We start from the raw sequence: 24,931 nt of genomic DNA, 5'->3' as shown, positions 1-24,931 counted from the left end.
AGAGAGGCCTTTGGATTGAGTAAATGTATGTAAAACAATGCTGGCTGACCTTGCACCAATGTGCTTAAGAAAATAAATAACAGATAAGTGGCACTTATGACGAGTTCACACTGCATGATTTTCAAAGTCATTGTTGATTTTACACTGCATGGCAATTTGAGGTAGGGTTCAGTTTCTGCTTTGTTCACACTGCATAATGGATCAATGACAGGAGGATACACACTGCATGACTATAACAGAAACAATCACAGACAACTTTGTCTTTTTCGAAAATGCACATGTGAAGTGATAAGGAAAGGACCACATGTTCGGTCAGCGTTAAGGTCAATAAATAATTCTGCAATGTGCTACTGTTGTGGTAAATGTTTCTGTTTATTGTTATTGTCAAGCTTATTTAGTCTGATATTGTGGTCTATAACTCCCCCCTGCTGCCCCATATCTTGCTCTCTGATTGGCTGTAGGTCATTGCCAATGTGTTTTTTCAGTCAAAACACGTTCACACAACATAGTTCTCTCTGATCACAACTTTTTTACACTGCAATATTGTCACTCACGGGAGCGGTCACTGATTTGCCTCAGATTTCAAGCATTTGTCTGCGATTACACAAAAATTTTGCATCATCAAAAATCAAAGAACATCATATAAAAAGCTTAATGCTTTAACTAGATCTTTTATCAACCTTATCCTGAAAATAACCAAAGTGTTAAAGAAAAACATATTTAGAATTTCACATTCAAAAATGACCTTGTTTTTACAAGACTTTGAACTCTTTACATTGGACAAAATGCTGTAATTAAATAATTTAGAGGGATGTCAAAGGTTAGCCAAAGGTTTTTGGACACCCCTCCAAATCATTTAAAGGAGGTGTTTAATCACTTTCATGACTGCAAATGTATAAAACTATGCATACATGCTGCTTCTACAAACATTTGTGAAGGAACAGGCTCTGAGGAGCTATATTAAATCAGTTGCAGTGTTGTGATAAGTTGCCTCCTGTGCAATAAGTCCATTTGTAAAATTTCCTCACAACTAGATATTCTATGAACAACTTTCAATGATTTTGTAAAAAAGAGCGGGGCATGCTGAGGAGCACAGTGTGCAACTTCCTGCAGAGTCAATAGCTACAGACCCCCGAATGTTATGTGACCTTCAGCTCACAAGTGCAATGCCAAGTTGGATGCAGTGGTGTAGAGCATGACTATTGAGCATTGGGGATTTGATTTCTGGAGAGACCAATCATGCTTCTCTAACTGGCAGTCTGACGGAAATGAGTCTAAAGCTTGGTGGAGGGGGGTTATAGTGGGGGTTGTTAGTGTGTACGACCCTTCTAGTTCCAACATGACTCCAACCAGTGCACAGAGCAAGGTCCATGGATGAATGAGTTTGGTGTGGAGGAACTGAACTGGCCTGCCCAGAGACCTGACCTAAACTTGACAGATTAGTTTTGGGATGGATTAGAGAGCAAACTGAATGCCACTTTCCAGAAGCTGTTACAGTGTCAATGGGTGAGCCAACTCTATATAAACCCTCAGACTAAGATTGGGATGTAATGAAAGTTCATTGCCATGTAAAGCTTTTGGCAATATAGTGTAAATATTTACAAACCACGCACTGTGGTAATCAAGTTTTGAAGTGATATCATAGATTTGTACAATGAACTGTGCACAAGTGAGCCTTCATTACTTGATTATCTGTACATTATCATAATGTATGAAAAAGGGAATAACATTTGTTGGTTTTTACTGCCTTCTGTGTTTCTTTTAACCCTAAACAACAGAATATTGTATTTTTTGAAGCAAAATTGTAGATTGAGGCATATTTAGGATATTCGAATTTAATACTGGAAATAAACAACAACATATTAAGACAATGACACCTGTTTATGAGTGTAGAATAACTCACCAATACCATGGTGGTGGTAGAGCATTGAGGTCACACCATCAAACCTGAAGCCGTCAAAGCGATACTCCTCCATCCACCAGCGAAGGTTGGAGAGCAGGAACCGCAACACCTCCCAACTGTGAGAAACAGATAAAGACATGTTCTCCACAGAATCCACCTGAAATTGACTCTTCTCTGAATAATAATAAAAAAATATGATAAAAATTTATAAAATTGAACACACTGATCCATACAAATATAAAATAAAAAATACACTGCTGTCAAGACATTCTTTTTGTTTACACAATAAGTTTCCATATTATTTTCTCATAAAATACTTGAGTTTAGTTTGAGCAATTTAAATAATAGCTTTTTTAATTGACTGTCATCATTAAAACATATATAAGCAATGGATTCATTCTCTGAATAAATAGTAGCTGTAACACAAGGTTGGTTGATTCAGCCCAAAAAGACAGATGGAGGGAGAGAAAGAAAAAGAGATAGAGACAGAGAGACAGGCAGCCGGAGCAGCAGGTTGTGTGGCTGGTGGTGCTGCGATTCCCTGAGGAGAACCATGAACAATGTGTGAATGAGGAGGAGATAAAACCCACTTAAGACTCAAACCATCATTTCATGAGAATTGCCTTCCGAGAAGCACCTTCTACTGCTCTTATGTGATATTCTTCACCCTTTCCTAATTGTTCAAGTGCTGCATGAGCAGGGCTACTATTCGGAGCACAGAAAATCCTTGGATAAAAGACCCAATTAATGCATTTAAAAAGTATAATGCATTGTTGTATATGTCACAACATGCTGTTTTCTACAATACATGATTGGGTTTTATATTGTTACTGTACTGCAGCCAAAAAAAATTATGAAATGTCACAGAGAATATTTACTTAATGTAGAATTAAAAGCATGAGGTTTTAGTACACTAACAAAAATCAATGTATCTTAGATATAAAACTTTTACAAATAATTATAGGAATATAATAAAAAGGAAGCATATCTATTTGCATTATGTCGACAGTGTATATATATTTTTCTGTACACAGAAAAAAATACTTTGAAAGAAATTTCATATACAAATGAATACATTCCACAAATAATTATAGTGATATCTACATGCAAAAGCATATAACAACGTCCAAACAACAATTTTCTTTATTATTTGACTTTATTTATTTACTTTTTTGTCACTGCTAAAGACTTACAGTTACTGAATAAAACTGTATTAATCCAATAATGATTTCTAGTATTTAAGACACAAATAATCATATTTAAATCTTAAAAATATATATTTTTTTAAATGTGAGTTTATTTTCATCCCCCTTGCTGACCCCTAGGGGTCCCCTAACCTCAATTTAAAAACTTCTGCCTTGAAAAATACTTTATCAACAACCTAAAAACACGCTAAAAACATGCCAAACTTTTGCACAGACAGGTACCACTCACATTTATCCTAAGCAAATCTAAAATTCAGGTTTTAGCACATAGAAACCTGCTCAGAGAAAAAGTAATGGGGATGCATCCCCCTGATACACACTGTGAAACCATCACAGTGTAAATAAGCCCAGATATCCCACTAACTTTTTGGATGAGGCCCCCGCACGGCTCTCATCCCCTCTCAATCTTTTATTCCTGCAATTAAACCGAGTGCTGAGTTTTCAACAGTGGGCCCTTGAAAGACTCCCGAAGTAAATCTAAGTTCCTCGCTGTCCCCAGTCTCGTGTGCATTCAAACATGTGATTAGGTAGAACAGCGGGGATTCAATTCTAACCACGCTATGCTTTTAACTCTTTGATTTTTAACAGTGTCGTGAAGGCATTCAGACTCACCGCAGGAGTGTTAAATTCATTAAAAAATGATAAGAACCTCAAGCTTGCCATAGTGTTAACAATATTAAAGTACTCAAAACACTTGAGTTACTTCACTACTTAAAAAAAAATCTGCTGATCACATTCATGTCATGTCTACAAATAATATCTACAACCGCAGCTACACTTTATTAGGTACATCTGCTCTGTCACATAAAACAATGTACTCGATGAATATACTAGCATGTAGGCTTGGTAAATAGAGTTGATGAAGTTCAAACCAAGCATCAGAATGGGAAAAAAAAAACAATTGTTTGTATGTTTCTCCTTATCCTAATGTTCACATACTCTTGGATCCAGCCCGTATCCAGAGCTGATGATTGTCGAGAGTCAAGAGTGTAAGACGGTTTCATGCAAAGACCCCAGTAACAATAGATAGATCATGATGCATAGATCAGGACATATTACATTTTTACAATTTTCAAATATCTATACACTAAAACAACAGGCATACAGCTTATTCTTTCTTCTCAGGCCATATACAACTTGAATAGCTAGCACACCAGTTTCTACTTGTTTATTATGACCATAAACAATGCAGTATGTTGCTTATTTTCAAGATCTGAGGTAAACTACTGCATATGCTGCTGCTTTCAGTGGTATTGTAATAACTGTCATGTAAAATAGTATTCAGACTCACATTGGTAGCATTTAGCACTGAATAAAGCACATAATCTGTACTTGAGGAGATAATTGTCATAGCAGTTTATGCTGTTGTTTGCTGCGGCATCCCAGTTTCTAAAATAGAAATTATGCGGGTCATTGTTGAAGATGGTTAGGACAAATAAAGGTAAGTTTTATCTCATGTTGTGGTGCCGCATTGCATACTATTATAGGACACAGTGTCACCGACAATTTTAGTAATATGTCAATGGGATTAATAAACTTTAAGATGTACAGCACATAATACACTTCTAAACTAAGAGCATCTGTCCTATAAAGTAAACCACAGCATGCTCTTACTTTCACTTTTGATCTGTCAATTGCGCACATTGTGTGAGGATCTCTTTGCCATGACATTGGATCCCAGATGAGCACAGTTTCTAATTGTATTTAACTGTTTTAAATAACTACTTTTATTACAACCGAGGTCTACAGAACTCATCAAACCTTGAATCAAATTAGATTATTATTATATATTTATTTTTTTAGATTAGATTCAACAATTACACATGTACAAGGCAATGAAATGCAGTTTAGGTTTAACCTAATGTAAGTTATAAAGTGCAATTATAGAAAAACTATGGGTGATATTTACAGATGGATGTACTAAGAACATTATATACAGGTTGTATTGACTATGAACAGAGATTTGCAATAGATTAATATATGTACAGGTTAATATTAATAATCAAAATTATGCAGATATATAAAGTTGAAGTCAGAGTTATTAGCCCCCCCTTTAATTTTTTTTGTCTTTTTTAAATATTTCCCAAAATATGTTAAACAGAGCAAGGACATTTCCACAGTATGTCTGATAATATTTTTCTTTAGGAGAAAGTCTTATTTGTTTTATTTTGGCTAGATTAAAAGCAGTTTTTAATTTTTTAAAAACCATTTTTAAGGTCAAAATTATTAGCCCCTTTAAGCTATATTTTTTGCGATAGTCTACAGAACAAACCATCGTTATACAATAACTTGCCTAATTACCCTAACCTGCCTAGGTAAGCCATTAAAAGTCACTTTAAGCTGTAGAGAAGTGTCTTGAAAAATATCCAGTAAAATTTTATTTACTGTCATCATGGCAGATAAAATAAATCAGTTAATAAAGATGAGTTATTAAAACTATTATGCTTAGAAATGTGTTGAAAAAATCTTCTCTGCATAAACAGAAATTGGGGAAAAAATAAACAGGGGGTCTAATAATTCAGAGGGGCTAATAATTCTGACTTCAATTGAACATAATTACAAATGTGTGTGTGCAGTGGATATGTACAATTCAAGATGAATTAGTGCAACAAAGTGCAATAAATATGTACAATTTCAAATGTGCAAATATTAAATAGTGCAGTGATTATGGCGAGTATAAGTTATGAGCAGACTGTGGGGTGTATGAGGGGGCAAAAGCCAGTGGGAGCAGATGAGCTACAGAATACACTGGCGACATTCGAGTCAACTAAAAACAGCAAACTGGGGCTATAAATTAAACAGGCTCAACAAAGCGGGACAACAGAAGATTGGAAAAAATTCCTTAGTCTAATGGGTCTCAATTTCTGCTTTAGCTTTCAAGTGGTGGGGTCAGAATTTGATGTAAATAACATAAAAGCATGGATCAAATGGTAACAAATGAACATCATTTAAATAACACAACTTATCGGAGTATTGTTACGCATGTCGCCTTTTTATGTGTATCCATCGTATGATAGCCAATTCCAGCAGGATATCAAGCCACAAAGTTCAAATCAAAGCTGAATCTATACCATGAATTATTAAGACTGAAGTTCTGATGTCAAAAGTTGGTCTAATCTGGTACTAGCCAACTGTATACCTAATACAGTGGCCAGCATGTGCAAGCTTCCAAGCATGTATTGATTTATTCAGTCTATTGATAAAGATGCGCTTGAAGTCATAATGGTGAATGAATACATACAAGGCTCCGCTGTGGAATTTGACTGCAGGCCTTGGCAAGAGAGTCATCCAGGGGTGGATAAAAGAAGTTTTGCCTTGGCTTTGCGGAAACCCTAGAGGTGTTCGGTTCATACGTGCATCTTCAGATGTGCAACACTCGTACTTGCCCAGGAGTCTACAGCTTTGGGCCTGAAGAACAATAGTTTCTGTAGAAGTCAAACAGTCCAGCAAATAAACAGGGTCATTAATTTAAGATGAGTGGAATTGAAGGGGTGAGCATCAAGGACTTTGCCTAAAGTAAAGTCATAGCAGCTCTTTCTAAAAACATGCTTACATTGCATGGGCATGAAGTTAAACCATGATCTTGGCCTATAAAAATACCCTGTGACCCAGTCAAAATTGGCCGGTAGTTTCAGATTTTAAAGGTCTGCACCCGACCTGAACCAAAACTGTCACAGAGTTTCACAGAATAAACAACAAAGCACTTTTTAATTTATTAAACCAGATACTTTAAACCTAAAAATAAAACATTCAATAAGCATACATTTGTGCACAGAACAATTAAAAGGAACTACATGAGGAACACATTGTTTCACTAAAATAGAAATTTTAACTGATTTTTTTATATTATATATTATATTATATTATATTATATTATATTATATTATATTATATTATATTATATTATATTATATTATATTATATTATATTATATTAATAACAAAATCAATAAACAATAAACAGTGATAAAATATTAATAAAAGGAAAGAAAACATTTAATTAAATATCTAATGATAATTCATAAATATATTTAACATTTCATAATTGTAAAAATATAGATTTAAAATGAGATAATAATAATACATTCATAAACAAAAATACTAACCACAAAAAAAAAAACTAAAAAATATGACAACTTTTAAAATAGTATATTATATTGCACAAAATAACATGTTAATTATTCATTTACACTATATAAACACTATATTGAATTATAACAATAGTAATACTACCACTAATCCTATTAATATTATTAAAATATCTTTATTAATTAAAATATAATAATAATAATAATTACAAAATTAACAACAACAACTATTATTGCAGGAGTGTGTGGGTGTTTCCCAGTGTTGGGTTGTGGTTGGAATGGAATCCGCTGCGTAAAACATATGCTGGATAAGTTGGCAGTTCATTCCGCTGTGGCGACCCCTGATTAATAAAGGGACTATGCTGAAAAGAAAATGAATGAATATTAATAATCAATAAACAATAAACTGTGATAAAATCTTTATAAAATAAAACATTATTTTAATTATCTAATGATAATTCATAAATATATTTAACATTTCATAAATGTAAAAATATACATTTAAAATGAGATAATAATAATAATAATAATAATAATAATAATAATAATAATAATAATAATAATAATAATAATACATTCATAAACAAAAATATTAATATTAATATTAATATTACTATAATAAATAAGAAAAATATTTAAACTTTTAAAAATTATATTATATTGCACAAAATAAAATGTTAATTATTCATTTACACCATATAAACATTACATTAAATAATAATAATAGTAATACTACCACTAATAATAATAATAATAATAATAACAACAACAACAACAACAACAACAACAACAACAACAACAACAACAACAACAACAATAATAATATTAATTGTTATTATTGTTGTTATTAATAATAATAATAACAATAATAATAATAATAATAATATTATTATTATTATTATTATTATTATTATTATTATTATTATTATTATTATTATTATTATTATTATTATTATTGTTGATGTTGTTGTTGTCGTTGTTATATAATACATGATGAATAAAATTTAATCTTTAAAACTGACTTCATAAAATAGAAATCAAGCTATCAATTAATCAATAATGTCAAAGTACACCTCTAGTTCACATAAAAATCCAGAAGCCCATAAAGCAAACATCTACTGCTGTTCATCTGCAAATGCATGAATAACTATTGTAACAATTTAATCTCAGCAAATGCACTCTTTGTCGCTGCATCCTCCCCTTCCACACACACACACACGCACACACACGCACACACACGCACACACACACCCTTTTTCTGTGCACAGATAGAGTCTTGCCGCACACTGATAAAAAGCCATGCATATTATCCCGATATGAAGCTTTCATAAACAGAGGCCGATTGCATTTGTGCATCAGTGGAATCTAAAGGGAAGCTGCTCTGATATGATAAGGTTACCAAACCCACAGGCCTTCCTCCACCATCACCGTAAACACATTAAACCAGCACCGCAAACCGACAACAACCAGAGAGAGAAGCACAATAAGATCCCCACCGAGGCCAAACAGAGATGAGTGATAAATGCTTGCGATAGTCCAAACCCACACAATCCTTCAACTTCAGCCTATTTTCACACAAATCAGCCTTTTCAACCTCGAGCGCCGTGGTAAAGTAGGGCAGTGCTGATGTGTCGTGACATCAACACCATTTAATGGGATTTTTGCACTGAAATCTTTAATGCATGTGCGTGTTTGCACTGTAGGACAGAGGTGAGGGTTTGAGGGTCAAATATTCAAGAAAGCACAGATTTAGCGGTCAGACGGGCTGTTGATCTGGACTACTGTGGCACATCTGACTAACATCAGAGAGCATCTGCTTTGGATTCTTCACAACAGATACATACTGTACTGTAGTGTACAGTTAAAAGCATAATTCATCTAAATATTAACACTTGCATAAATAAATAAATGGAAGGAATTGCATGAATTATACATCTCTAAAGAACTAATTATCATCCTATTTTTATGCATATTTAGGCATAATGCATTAGAATATAATAAATAAATATATTATATAATTAAATATAATAATTTAAAAGAAAATACAAACAGAATATGGAAAAATATGATATAATAAAACAAAATAAAATATAATTAATATATACAAACTCACAGGCCACTTTATTAGGTACACCTCTCCAACTGCTCGTTAACGCAAATTTCTATTCAGACAATCAAATGGCAGCAACTCAATGCATTTAGGCATGTAGACATGGTCAAGACAATCTGCTGCAGTTCAAAATGAGCATCAGATTTGGGAAGAAAGGTGGTTTAATTGCAGGATGAACGTGGCATGGTTATTGGTGCCATACAGGCTGGTCTGCGTATTTTAGAAACTGCTGATCTACTGGCATTTTCATGTACAACCATCTCTAGGGTTTACAGAGAATGGTCTGAAAAAGAGAAAATATCCAGTGAGCGGCAGTTCAGTGGCAGCAAATGCCTTGTTGATGCCAGAGGTCAGAGGAGAATGGCCAGACTGGTTACTAGCTGATAGAAAGGCAACAGTAACTCAAATAACCACTCGTTACAACTGAGGAATGGAGAAGAGCATCTCTGAACACACAACACATCCAAACTTGAGGAGGATGGGCTACAGCAGCAGAAGACCACACCAGGTGCCACTCTTGTCAGCTAAGAACAGGAAACTGAGGCTACAATTCACACAGGCTCAACAAAATCGGACAATAAAAGATTGGGAAAACTTTGCCTGGTCTGATGAGTCTCGATTTCTGCTGTGACATTCAGATGGTAGGGTCAGAACTTGGCATCAATAACATGAAACATGGATCCATCCTGCCTTGGATCAATGGTTTAGGCTGGTGGTGGTGGTGTAATGGTGTGGGGATATTTTCTTTGTGCACTTTAGGCCCATTAGTACCAATTATATAATATATTTATAAAAGCAAAGATGTTTTAGATTTTTCCATTTTCTATTTTTTTAGTCCATCTTTCATTTTTATATTTTCTATTTTAATTATTTGTATTAGTTTACTATTATTAAAATATGTCTATTTAATTGTATTAATGTGCTTTTTTTTGCTTAGTAATTTCAGTATGAATCTAACAAAAATGAGAAACATTTTGTCTTGCTTAGGAGCTGAAATAATAAAAAACTATACGATACTATACTTTTTAAAATATTAACATTTATTTTATTATTTCAATGCATTTATGATGATTATCTTTCACCCATTTCTATCTAGGAAAGGTTGCTAACCTGAACCTAATCTCAGCATGTACTTTGAAAAAGAAATCAAAAGCATATTCCCATTTTATGTTTTAAAAGTTCTACATAAAAATAAATAAATAAACATTTAAATAAACACAAAAAATAGACACTAAAAAACAGGTCATGCAGTGGGACAAACAGAGCTCTCATGCCACAAAAAAGGCTAATGGTTAGTATAATAAAACATTGGTGAGCGAAGAAAAACAAAATTTGAAACTCATAATATTTGTATCTAGAGAAGCCTCTTTCAACTCTGTGCTTTATTCTTTGAGTGCTACCCAGTTTCCTAGCTCTTTGAGTTGAATCTCAAGGTGAAACACTGGCAGGTCTGTTGAACCTTCATTCATCTGCTGATAAGCCATAATTGTGTGCTTTTGTATGGAGTCCAAAGGAAAAGTGCAGCTCAACATTCTGTTGATTTTGTTCCTGAAGGTCATGATTAATTAATGTTGGGCTGTTTTGCTTCTTAGTTTTGTATTTGTTTTTCCAAACACTCGCAAAGTATTTATTTTTTGTACGGAAAAAAAAGTTGTGTTGCAGACCTAAAGCACAAAGAAAAAGAGTTTGATTTTCTGACTGAAGTGAAATATAAACAAATAACTTGCAAGAAAATCAAACAATACAAAAACAACAATACACAAACAGAAAATAACGAAAACATCAAAAAAACAGCCCGAGAGCAGAATCTTCAAACCCAGACTCTCCATAAACCGCTCTATAAAACACATTAGAAATGAATGAAGTGATGTTCATGTAGAGGACAGTCTGTGGATTTTGTGTGTGTGTGTTTTTACATCATTTAATATGTAAAAATGTTAAAGTATTGATCTTTTCATTGTTGATGTGCTGACAGCTTGTTAAAAATATATAAAATGTCCACTGCACTTTCACAACATCCCTTTGTATACTCACAGTAACAACAAAAACAAACAAACAAACAAACAAAAAACTAAACTAAACAGTCTGCACTTTCTGCCTTTTGTCTCTGTGAACTTCTTATGAAAACAGAGGATGTGATAATTGTATACAGCAGTCAACATCTGAAGTACAGTAGTTCAAACCCATTATCAAAGTTCTCCTTAAACTACTGACCAACACCCGTTTTTGTCTTAGGGCAATTTTGAAAAACGTTTTTCATCCACAACTGTATGCCTACATATCTATATAGTATCTTTTTGTATGCCTGTATATCTATCTAGCAGCTACTGTATAGAAAAAAAGTTAATGTTGTGTGAACAACAACAACAAAAAAATGAAAACAATTGTGATTCAGAACAACTGTATTAAATTCTATTTACACTCACCGGCCACTTTATTAGGTATATCTTACTACTACCGAGTCGGACCCCTTTTGCCTTCTGAACTGCTTTAATCCTTCATGGCATAGATTCAACAAGGTACTGGAAACATTGCTCAGAGATTTTGGTCAATATTGACATGATAGCATCACACAGTTGCTGGAAATTTGTCGGCTAAACATAATTGATGCTCCACATTCCAAAGGTGTTCTTTTAGATTGAGATATGGTGACTGTGGAGGCCATTTAAGTACAGTGAACTCATTGTCATGTTCAAGAAACTAGTCTGTAATGATTTGCGCTTTATGACATGGTGCCTTATCCTGCTGGATGTAGCTATCAGAAGATGGATACACTGTGGTCAGAAAGGGATGGATATGATTATGGACATGACAAGATGCTCAATTGGTACTAATGGGCCCAAAGTGTGCAAAGGAAATATCCCCCACACCATTACACCAACATTACCAGCCTGAAGCGTTGATACAAGGCAGGATGAATACAGCCATTTCTGAAATACTCAGACCAGCCCATCTGGCACCAATAACCATGCCACGTTCACTTAAATCACCTTTCTTCCCCATTCTGATGCTCAGTTTGAACTGCAGCAGATCGTCTTGAACTGGTCTACATGCATTGAGTTGCTGCCATGTGATTGACTGATTAGAAATTTAACAGTTACTGTATATGATTTACATGTTTTACACAGCGGATGCCCTTTCAGCCACAACCCCACACTTGGAAACACCCATACACTCACACACATACACTGACCAATTTTGTTTATGCAATTCACCTATGGCACATGTCTTTGGACTGTGGGGGAAACCGGAGCACCCTGAGGAAACCCACGCCACAGAAAGAACATGCAAACTCCTCACAGAAATATCAAGTGACTCAGCTGGGACTCGAACCAGCAACCTTCTTTTTGTGAGGCAACAGTGCTAACCACTCAGCCCCCATGCCACCTATATGAAATTAAAAAACAAATATTAATATTTTACTCAATAACTTGTCCAATAACTGTAGTAAGAAAATAAATTAATTCAATACAAATAGCATGTAATTTATACATACACACACAGAAAATAGTTTTAACTAGTGTGTGTAAATGTGACGTCCCAGCCTATGGGCTGTGAGTGCATGTGTGTGGTGTTTCAGTCTATTGGCTAAGTGTGTGTGGTGTCCCAGCCTATCGGTGGTGAGTGCGTGTGTTTCAATTACATGTTGGAGGTGACGTGATTGGTACACAGGTGTCTCTCCTTGAAATGTGGATATAAATCGTGTTTGGTGTGCTGGAAGGAGAGTGGTGTTCTGAGCGATCGCCTTGGCATGGAGCTCAGTTAAGCTGCATCCCATTTGGGACTCTTCTATTCATTTACTTTATATTATTTATGTTATTGTTAAGTTAAAATAAATGTTATTTTGCCCATGATGGTTGTGTCTGGTCCTCCTGTTTGTTGCAGCTTAAGAGCCGGCTGTAACAGTTAATAATTACACTAAAATAACACAAATGGGAATGACCTAAATTATTTTAAAATAACACAAATGGTAATGATGTACAATGATGTAAATTGTTACATATTATATTACAGTTGAAGTCAGAATTACTACCCCCTAAATTACTAGCCCCCCTCTTTATTTTTCCCCAAAATTTCTGTTTTAAGGAGAGAAGATTTTTTCAACACATTTCTAAACATAATTGTTTTAAAAACTCATTTCTAATAACTTATTTCTAATTTATTTTATCTTTGCCATGATGACAGTAATTCATATTTTACTAGATATTTTTCAAGACACTTCTATACAGCTTAAAGTGACATTTAAAGACTTACCTAGGTTAATTTGGTTAACTAGGGAGGTTAGTAATTAGTAATTAGGCAAGTTATTGTATAAGGATGGTTTGTTCTGTAAACTATCGAAAAAAAATAGCTTAAATGGGCTAATAAGTTTGACCTTAAAAAGGTGTTTAAAAAATTAAAAACTGCTTTTATTCTAGCCGAAATAAAGAAAATAAGACTTTCTTCAGAAGAAAAAATATTATCCAACATACTGTGAAAATTTCTGTACTGAAATATTTAAAAAAATGTAAAAAAAAAAACAATTCAAGGAGGGGCTAATAATTCTGACTTCAACTGTATCGGTTTTGGTAGTTTATTCCTTGGTGGCGACTGTTAGAATGTTATACCAATTCCATGCATGTTCAATTAAAAAAGGTCAGGAGAGGGTTTTCTTCAATGTCAAAAATATTAGTAACTTATTAGGAACAAATGAAGAATTCGATGAACAGAATTCAGGTTATCCCTAATGCAATGCAAGAATGACAATCAGGAGGTGCACACCAAATTTACATTATCTGGACTCCAGCATTTATACACAGATGAATCGTGTAATTCATCACTTGTCAATCATTCTGCAGTTCTCTGGTGCCCGCACACAAACATACTGTACTTCCTATTTTCTACATATTGAAAAAAAGATGTGCTCCCTATTTATTTGTTTACCATGCTACTTTGAATATTCAGTCTGAAATAGCATGTAAGTATGGCTTAGTTATAAGTGTAATTCCTGCACGCCGCCGGCCAAACACTAACTACAATTCTAACTGGCAAATGACATGAATTAGTGCGTTGTCTGCTGTCATGTTGCGGTCGTGATTTCAGGAGGCATGGCTTTGGACGGCAGGGGGAGGGACTGTGTTTCAAAGATATTATGTTAACCAGTTAACATTTTGGCAGATCACACACTTTTAAAGTTATTTTAAGATTTTTACGTCGCTCTTTCTTTCTAGGAAACTTCGACTTCTGCAAAAATGCTTCATTAGTATGGAAAGCATATCACACTCATAGAAGAAGTTGGGTTAATATATCACTCACAGCAATACAAAATACATGTGTTTAATGACAAGTAAAAGAGACAACAGTAACAATAAAAAAATTAATTCCTTTTGCCAACATGACCCCTGCTGAAGAAGCGTAAATGTGTTTAGACAGTATAACACATTGACTATGCAGTAATTCAAACAAAGATACACACATTCAAAAAATAATTGAACTTTAACAAGAAAAAAAGCTGAAATCTTACCTGCTCAGTACCTCAGTAATTATCTGTTGTTGTTGTTGTTGTTGTTTTGGCATAAACAGTGTACAACATGCTTAATTTCATTTAACCTTTATTGAACTAAAATATTTAGCTAAACGCTATGATTTAACACCATACACGTAAATCAAATCATGTTCAGGTATAATTATATACATTTGCTTTCAAATATTTCTCCACAATAACATCATTGCACAAACTCTGACCCTCATTATTTTGGCTCCAGACTGCTTAAAATTAACCTAAAAAAACCTTCACTCCAGATACGCTTTTGTATCTTCTTGTTTTCTCTAACATTTGTTTTTCAACCACAGCTTGACTTTACTTCAACTTCTATAAATAATGATCAGCTTAGCTAACGACAGTTTCAAATTACCGTCTCCAAAACACTGCCGTCTTATTCCTTGAGTTAAAGCTGCCATCGGCACACAACAAACACTTTCCATGTGCGGCAAAAAATCCTTCATCAACAACATACACAAAACGCTTCAATCCAACCGCTCGAAAATAAAACGCCTGTCCTTAACTATTAGATCGAACTCAGAAAAGCGGGCGAGGAAACGATTTCAGCCGTATCTGTGAGGTGACTAATGACCAGACTGATTTCAGAGACGCAGAAACACACACTGGTAGCTTGTTTTTTTCTGCCAAACACTAAATGCAGGAAAGACTGAAGGCTGAATATGAGCTCATTATGTTTCAGTAAAAAAAAAATAAAAATCAACAACAGCAAAAAAGATTCTTCTGCACACAAACAAGTGACTTTTCTACCATCTGTTGCTGTTGGAGACTGAAGCTGAAGGGAGAGTCGCTTTCTCACAGTGGAGTGAATGAAAGTTGCAAAAACAGGCCTCTGATTAAAAATCGGGCTTTGCTGACGCAGATAGTCAATGGCAGAAAGAGCAGTCCAGGCCCTCAAAATGTCCTCATTTATGGATAGCAAATGGAAGTACAGTATATGGAAAATAATTTTTATAGGATGATAGGAGTGGAGAATTTATTAAATCAATAATATAACTGTCCTGATATGCTGTCAAAAATGCATGTAAGAATGTAAACATACTGTTAGGGTTAATTCAGCAGTTTCCTCAATATTCTGTATAGATTGTGGCCAATAACTTCAAATAATTATTTAAAATAAAATATATTTACAAATAATAATAATAATAATAATAATAATAATAATAATAATAATAATAATAATAATAATAATAATAATAATAATAATAATGTTTTGGAATTTACTTTTTGGTTTTTAATTAAGGCTTTTTTTTTCATTTATTTATTTAAAAATACCACAAGAATTTATAATAGTATAATGTTAAAATGACTTTGTTGTAATAAACTTCTTCGTTCATTAATTTTACTTCATCTTAGTCTCTATTTCAGAGGTCGCCACACCGGAATGAACCACCATTTATTTTTTTTTTTGATCTGTTTATTAAACTCTTACAGATATAACACACTTTAACAGAAATTTAAACAAATATTATTCCCACCCATACCCTCTAAACAAAATAAAATTACATTTATTTAAAAAGAGAAAATATACATTTAAAAAATTTATAAAATAAATAAAAAATGTAAAAACTTTTTAAATTAAAAAAATTCATAAAAAAAAAGAAAAATGTATGTACTATTTCCCAAAACATGTGCATTTATTTATTCAATTTCCTTTGGCTTAATCAGGAGTTGCCACAGCGGAATGAACCATCAACTTATTTAGCATATATTTTATGCAGAGGATGCCCTTCTAGCCGCAACCCAGTACTGGGAAACACCCATACACTCTCACATTCACACACACACACACACACACACACACACACACACACACACACACACACACACACACACACACACACACACACACACAAACACAAACACACACTACAGCCAATTTAGTTTTTTCAATTCACCAGCGCTTGTCTTTAGACTGTGGGGAGGAAACCAAAGCACCCGGAAGAATCCCAGGTGAACACAGGGAGAACATGCTAACTCCACATTGAAATGCCACCTGGCCCAGCCTGGACTCAAACTAGCTACTTTCTTGCTGTGAGGTGCTAACCACTGTGCCACCGTGCCAACCGTTTTAATACACTCTTTAATGTAACTAAAACTAAATTCTTGTGTCTTATTTTCAGTGCACGATTATTATAGTTAACTATAGGTAAAATTATAGATCTAAAAGCAACTGCATATCAACATCTAAAAAAATTATACAAAAAATACACTACACGGATTAAAAATACCTTCAGGAAAAATAAAGAATAAATTACTATTGTAAATGTGGATAAACACAAACTTTTTATTTCATTATACTGTATAATTTTAAACTGCATAAATATTTTACAATCATAAAACATTTATTATTATTTAAATAACCACCTGAAATAATATCAGATTTTTTTTTAGATATTTAAAAATATAGCCAACACCTTTAAAGTAAAATAAAATAAATAATACTAAAACTACATTACAATGATTAAAAATGATTGTTTTAATTTAGTTTAAGGATAAACAAAACAATTAATTACAATTAAAATATGGATAAACACAAATTTTTTCTCTCATCATACAGTATAATTTTTAAACTGCATAAATATTTTACAATCATAAATATAAAAACATTTATTATGATTCAAATGCCCAATATGTCATATAGCCAACAAATAAAATAAAATAAATAAAATTAAACAAAAACTTCTGTGTGGAGTTTGCATGTTCACCCGTGTTTGTGTGGATTTTCTCCTGGTGCTTCGGTTTATCCCACAGTTCAAAGGCATGCGCTATAGGTGAATTGAATAAGCTACATTGGCTGTAGTGTATATGTATGAATGCAAGAGTGTATGGGAGTTTCCCAGAGCTGGATAGTGGCTGAAAGGGAATCTGCTGCATAAAACATGTGCTGGATAAGTTTGCGGCTCATTCCGCTGTAGCAACCCCTGATTAAAAAAAGGGACTAAACCGAAAAGAAAATGAATAAAATAAAAATAATAATAAAATAAAAAAAAATAAAAAAATAAAAATAAAAAATAAAAAATAAAACAAAATAAAATAAAATAAATTGTGGGGCAGTTCACTTGCATTTACATTTACAGTACAATATTTAAACAGGTGGTGTTTTCTTGTATAATTAATACATTAGTTATTTAAATACTAATTAATGTATTTCTGAAATTAATGTGAAAAAGGTTTAACTCAAATAGGGAAAATTCAACGTTCTAAAAAAGAAACAAAAACTATTTCAAACTGTTAATACAAACTACTGCAGTAGTGTCTCAGTTATACTAACACATCTCTAAAGTGTCTCCTTCCTGAATGGTATGAGTGTCCAATCTCAGTCTCGGAGGGCCGGTGTCCAGCAGGTTTTAGCCCCTCTTGCCTCAACACACCTGCAAGGATGTTTCTAGAATAAGCCTAAAATAAGCTTGATTAGCTAGCCTAGGTGTGTCTGATTGGGGTTGGAACTAAACTCTGCAGAACAATGGCCCTCCAGGACCGAGTGAGGAGACCCCTGCTGTACGCTATACAAGCTGTTTCTGTTGTTCATATAAGTTGTCTCCAAGATAATCGAACATCACAAAATTCTAATGCAAATTGTTTAACAAAGGACCATAGAGTCACAGTGCGTTGAGTCTCGCACCCATTACACCAGATTATTGACCAGGGCATGATGGTGACACAATAATTCAGCACTTTTCTATGAGTCACACACACAAGACCCAGGTCAGACCTGAAGGCTTGAAATAGCACCACAACTTTAATTGCAAATTGCAAATGAGGGCCGGGGTGAAAGGTCTAGAGTCGCTTTCATACACGGCTCTGATTTTCTAAAACTCAGCACAAGGGCACAAGGGAATACGAGATGCTCTGACTTCTCTACATTTCATCTTCCTGTGCATTGATCTCTCGCCCTCCTGACCTGTTTTTCCCTGTTTATTCGTCTCTGCTCAAGCTCTTTGTAGATGTTTTGTTCACTGAGATGTAAGGGTGGGTGGTACGAGCAAACTTTCACATCCCCGTAATGGTATATATTACAATATAGTTATTTTTCAAGGAAATTCATGAAAAGACGTGTGTTTTAAGTAACCACAAATTATGTTTTTTTAGACAATCTACTGAATTATTGACAAGATTGTCATTTGATTATTTTTTCCTGCTTTTAATTAGAGGCCAATCATTAAAGGTACGTAGACATGTGCTGTATCTTATGTCACTCTGGAAGTCTATGGCAGCCCACAGAACTGTGTGTTAAAATGTTGAGAAATTTTACCTGATGACCACAGTAAACCACAGTAAATTTGGAGTCTTTAACCATGCAAAGTTGCATTCATGTTTAAGCTAAACACAGTTAACCTGTATAAGCTAAAATTTCTCAAAAATCTAACACCATTTTTAATTTTCAAAAAAATATTTGAACTACGTCTAAGGGCCCTATCATACACCCGGCGCAAGGCAAATGAAGCATGTGGCACAACTTCTTGTCCAGGCTCTTGTCAATTCTAGGCAGAACTATTGCAACTCTCTTCTGACTTCTGCAAGGTGCAATCAAACATCTACAAACAATTCAAAATACAGATCTGAGAAGAAAGTAAAAGATTTCTCGGTTGTATCAAGTTCAAGACATTGATGGTTGCTTGCAGAACATCCCCTCTAGAAGTCTTTAAAAGCCTGTTGGAAAATGAGCATCACCTCATTGAACCATCACAAAGTATCACAAAATCACCTTCCAGAACCTTTTTATTTGCTGTTCCTCGCTGGCTCCTAATAGAATACCTGACAGTATTTAGGGGACAGTGGAAAACTCAACTCTTCCATGACCTAACTAACAAACTAATGCTCTACTTTCTTTGTTCCTTATTCTTCCCTATTCCTTTTGTTATTTCTCTTTGTTGTTTGATAAATCACTTGTTGAATCCCTCATTTGAAATAAGCTTTGGATAAAAGCTTCTGCTTAATGAATAAATGTAAATGTACGTTCAATTGCATGACCTTCCTGACCTTTTTCGAAAACCTACCTACTTGTCTTAGTTTTCCAGACCATGTTGGCGAATTTGATAAATGACCACCAAGTCAAAAGTGATAAACAATTACATATTATTACTAGTGAACACATTAATGATTTTTCAGCCACTCAAATAATCTTAAAATGTATTTATTTATTTGCTCTGATCCTCTGTGTTATGCTTAGCTTCTGCTTGCAGCTATATTGTATTTATAATTTGATGGACAGAAACTAAAAATAATACAGACAAGCAAAGAAATATTTTCATGTTATCAAAATCTTCACTTTTCTTCCTAATCTTAACTGCCTCTCTGGCTAAACCACTAACTGTTCTCTCTCTCCAAAAAAAAAAATAAAAATAAAATAAAATAAAATAAATAAATAAATAAATAAATAAATAACAATAATAATAATAATAATAATAATAATAATAATAATAATAATAATAATAATAATAATAATAATAAATATATATATATATATATATATATATATATATATATATATATATATATATATATATACACACATTACTAATGCTTTGCTTCTTAGACTTTACACACCTGAAACTTGTCTATAGCACTTATTCACTGCTGCTCTTATAGTTGTGTAAATTGCTTCCTTGTCCTCATTTGTAAGTTGCTTTGGATAAAATGACTAAATGTAAATGTAAATGTTATGACCAATAACTGGAAAATGGCAGATAAATGCAGCAAAAAAAAATATCACAGTATATAAATCACAAAAAAGGCAAGAAGTGAATTTAAATATCACATCATTCTAAAGCATCTTCATAAGTCACCTTGAGATTTAGTTTGAGATTTGATTACCTTCATTTAAACAGGATCACCGACCGTAATAAACAAAATGACAAATTCCAATTAGGCCTTTAAAAAAAAATCCCATTAAAGACCAGCACTGATGTCATTTCAGCTGATATCTGTTCAGTTTTGAGTGGTCTAAAAGCTTTTTAGAATAGGAAACTGTAATTATTTTAATAGAGCACTTTTTAATTTCCCTTAATTGAACTGAATCAAATTAGGCTGAACGGAAACCAATCAAATTAATTATAAAGTGCTACTCCAGACATAAGAAAGCAAACCTGCTTCCAGAATCATAAAAAAAGAAGCAAATCCTCATGAGTGTTACTCTGAGCTTTGATATCCCACATGCTGTGTTATGATGACCTGTGGAGCATTAGGCAGCTCTCTAAGAGTAAACCATACAATCTCTTTAATTAGTTGTGGATCTCAGGCAGGGCTGCGAGCCGTCGTTGATTGTTTTGGTGTCAATGTTGGCTCTGAGATTTGATAGGACTCAGTGGAGAGGCTCAATTAATCCGACTGTCAGCTCAGAGAGCGGCCAATCAGCAACTAGACAACAATGTAACACTTCAACGTGCCACTAACAAAGGGGAGAGAAAACAGGATAATTGATAAAGGGAAAGGATTAAAGACACAAACACATGTCCACATGGACACACACTTGAAAACTGTCCAACATCTCGCACGAGCATAAAAATGGAAGAACGATTTAGAAGAAAAAAAAAAAACGCTTCCTCTTTTTTATAATCAAATGACTGCTTTATTATTGCCACTAATGTCTAAAAGCTGTTTGAAACTATTCCATTAAATTATCTCTTACCTTAAAGTGATAGTTCACATACAAATGAAAATGACCTCATCATTTATTCTCCCTGATGTGGGTTTAAACATTTATGAGTTTCTTTCTTTTGTTGAACACAAAAGTAAGATATTTTGAAAAATGCTGGTTGCTTGCACCTGCTCACTTCCATAGTAGGAAGAAAAATACTATGGATGTCAATGGGTGCCAAAGGTCTTCTTTTGAGTTCAACAGTGTTACATGCCTGGGGGTGTTTCTCTGTTGTTCCCTCCTCCCCTTTCCGTTTTTATTTGCTGTCTGCTGTTCTTCTAAAATCTAGATGTTCCGATTGGCTCGCAAATTTATCATAAGTGTACCAATCAGAGGATGGGGTCATTTAAGCGCTCCGACCGGACTGGGGGGATCCTTTATCTCTCGTCACTGCTCTGTCTTTCTGTGTGACATTTGTGTGCCTGTCCTGTTCTCTAATTCGCTCACATTTTCTTTGAGTTGTACATCTATTCAGAATGTCCAAGCTAAATCTGCTTAAACCTACTAAAAAGGGAAGTGAAAGAGAACTTACGTGACTTACATTTTACATCCATGTAATTGATTCTCTGTTAATCCATTAGGTCAGAAGCAGGTGCTACCCTTTGTATGTTCTTTCTGGTGAGTGCAGTTTAGTGAGGGGCGTGTGATGCCGAAGATGTTTTTTTTCTATTATTTTCAGATTTCTCTTTAGTTATTTAGAGATGGGGAGGGATTAGTTAGCGGGTGTTTCATTTGTTTGTTTGATTTGTTTGATTTGTTTGCTTACTTTGCATTTATTGTACAAATTTGTAAATATACTTGGGTGATTAAATGTTATTTTTTTTTCTTCTTATCTTCATTGTAAATAAAGCGAACCACTTTTTGCCATTCGTTGTCTGTGTTGATCCATAGCAGCTAACGTCTCAGGGGAATAAAAAAAAAATATTGTCATAATTATGTTTAGCTCTTTTCATCCTCTGGGCCACATGGGGCATACAATGGCACAATTTTTATTTTTGAGTAAACTATCCCTGTAACAGAAAAAAATTAAGCTAGATGAAAACATTCAAAATAATAAATATAATTTATTCATTTTAAAATTCTTTTTTAAAAATATTTTTTTTAAAATAATAAACACTTTATAGTAAAGCAAAAAATAATTTTAAATGATTCATGAAGGGTGTCACAGTGGCGCAGTGGGTCACAGCAAGAGGGTCACTGGTTTGAGCCCTGGCTGGGTCAGTTGGTATTTCTGTGTGGAGTTTGCATGTTCTTCCTATATTCGCGTGGGTTTCCTCCGGGTGCTCCCGTTTCCCCCACAGTCCAAAGACATGTGGAATAGGTAAACTTAATAAGCTAAACTGGCCATAGTGTATGTGTAACAGGGTATGTTGTTACACCAGATTATAAATCATTATTTCTTTATATTATGTTATATTTAAATGATTATTTGTCTGGGTCTTTTATTTTGAAAGATTTTCATGCGCTTTCGCGGGGTTAGGCGTCACAGTGTGCACGTCGGCTGACGTAGCTAAAGGGATATAAGTATTGGCGCGCTCAGAGCTCGGTCTCTTTCCCGATGTCTGTTGAGAGGAGAGGTACAGTTTCTATGAGCTCTGCTCATTTGACTTTAAAATGCTGTTTAGCTGTATATATTATGTTTAGATGACCTGCTTTTGAGAAAACAAGCCATGTAATGTTATATTTGACCATTTGTTCAAGTTGTTAATAAGTTAGGTTTATTTCAGTGCTGTTAATGGGTGAAAGTTATAAAGTGTGAAATGGCGGCTCACGCACATGCGTCGCGAGTGAGAGATGTATTAGCGCCGTCGCGGCTAAAGTTATGATTAAATATCTTATAATTAAATAGATCTACTTTGATAAATAGATAGATATGCAATAATAAATAATATATAGATGTGTATATAAAAGGGTTGAATATGTATAAGTATGTATATAAGTTTGAATATATATATTTTGTAAGCACATTAAAGATGTATTGAGCCTTATTAATAGAATAGACATTACAGCAGTGTGTTTAGTAGTTGAATATCTGTATTTCAAAGATACCTTGTGGTTAACAGGCAAAAGAGCGACTCAACTGATATTGAGAGAGTGACTGCCTGGTTGTGTGTGTTGTACAGGTATGTAAATTGATATTTAGGAAACACTATTGCTGTAATTGTGAATATTAATATACTTTTATATAAGAATTATATATATTCATATTGTTATTATTATTATTGTTATTTTATATTAGTATTATACATTCTGTGTATGTACATGTGAAAGTGTATATGGAGAGTTCGCTCTCTTTCCCGATGTCTGTTGAGAGGAGAGGCAAAAGAGCGACTCAACTGATATTGAGAGAGTGACTGCCTGGTTGTGTGTGTTGTACAGGCACAATAAAATCACCTCAGCACGACCAGATTTGTGTGGAGACATTCTTTCATTAAAAATAACACAACGCAGAGAAACGACCGCTACAAAACTGGTGCCGTGACCCATCGAATGGTTGATTGCTGTTGACCACCGGGATTGCTGAACTGGAGTTTGCTGGTGCTGTGGTGTACTGGAGGCGAGAGGGGTCTTCTGTCTTCTGGTGCTAGCTCTGCAGTGGTGTGTGGACGTCCAGCAGGTCAAGTCCTGTGCAGGAAGAGGTGCTACGGGATAGTATATCCTTTATTGAAGGTGCAGTGTGTGGTACTGGTGAGTTCTGGTTAGCTGGATCACACAAGCTGGATCGTCGAGGAGTATCATCAATAAAGTTTATTGACTGTATTTTTCATCATCAGCTGATTTCTTGACTTAAGAACTGAGATACAACCGTGAATTACATTTTTTTTCAAGGACATTTGAAAGTTTTTGAAGTATTTTTCTCAGATCATATATATTTTTGTTTTATTTCTATTTGTGTGTGTACATTTTTGTTTTTGACATTGTAGTCATCTGAGAGAAATGGCTACTAGACAAAGTGGTTTGGGGTGGGACAACACATTTTCAGTAGGTAGAGGGCGGGGCAGTTTGGTAAATACGCCAAGTAGGACAGAGCTGTTTGGGGACCCTCAGTACTGTAGTACGGGACGGGGCAGAGCAGTTGGCAACTCTGCCTATGAAAACAGTGAAATGTGTGGGAGTCCATCACCAAGACCCGGTAATCTTGAGCATAATTCTCAGGACACTGAAATGTCCGGTCAAATGAGTAAACTCATAAAGCAAATTGGTAGTGAGATTGGACAGTCAATCAGAGACAGTATAATGAGTAGTGAGTTTCCAAATTCTTCTACTAAAAAGTCTCAAGAGAAATGCAGCGGCCATGTGTCATGTGATAAAACAAATACCACCGTCCTTGACGCGTCGAAAATGAATTTGATCCTGAAAGCTGAGGTGACAGCACCTCCACACTTTAGAGGAGACGGTTCGGATAAATTTTCGATTGTGGAATGGGAGGACATGATGAGAGTGTAT

General features: G+C 34.2%; 1 protein-coding gene across 1 annotated transcript in view; it reads right to left on the bottom strand.

Annotated features, from left to right (window-relative positions):
* The window catches only part of gbe1a (glucan (1,4-alpha-), branching enzyme 1a), a 251,831-nt gene that overhangs the window by 122,970 nt on the left and 103,930 nt on the right, over positions 1-24,931 (bottom strand). The window contains exon 8 of the mRNA XM_056466954.1: positions 1,904-2,019. Coding sequence (XP_056322929.1) covers positions 1,904-2,019 — 116 coding nt within the window. The remainder of the gene's footprint in view (positions 1-1,903; positions 2,020-24,931) is intronic.

This window comes from Danio aesculapii, chromosome 10, assembly GCF_903798145.1.
Source record: "Danio aesculapii chromosome 10, fDanAes4.1, whole genome shotgun sequence".
In the NCBI taxonomy this organism is placed as follows: Eukaryota; Metazoa; Chordata; class Actinopteri; order Cypriniformes; family Danionidae; genus Danio; species Danio aesculapii.
This window is presented reverse-complemented; position numbering and strand designations above follow the sequence as displayed.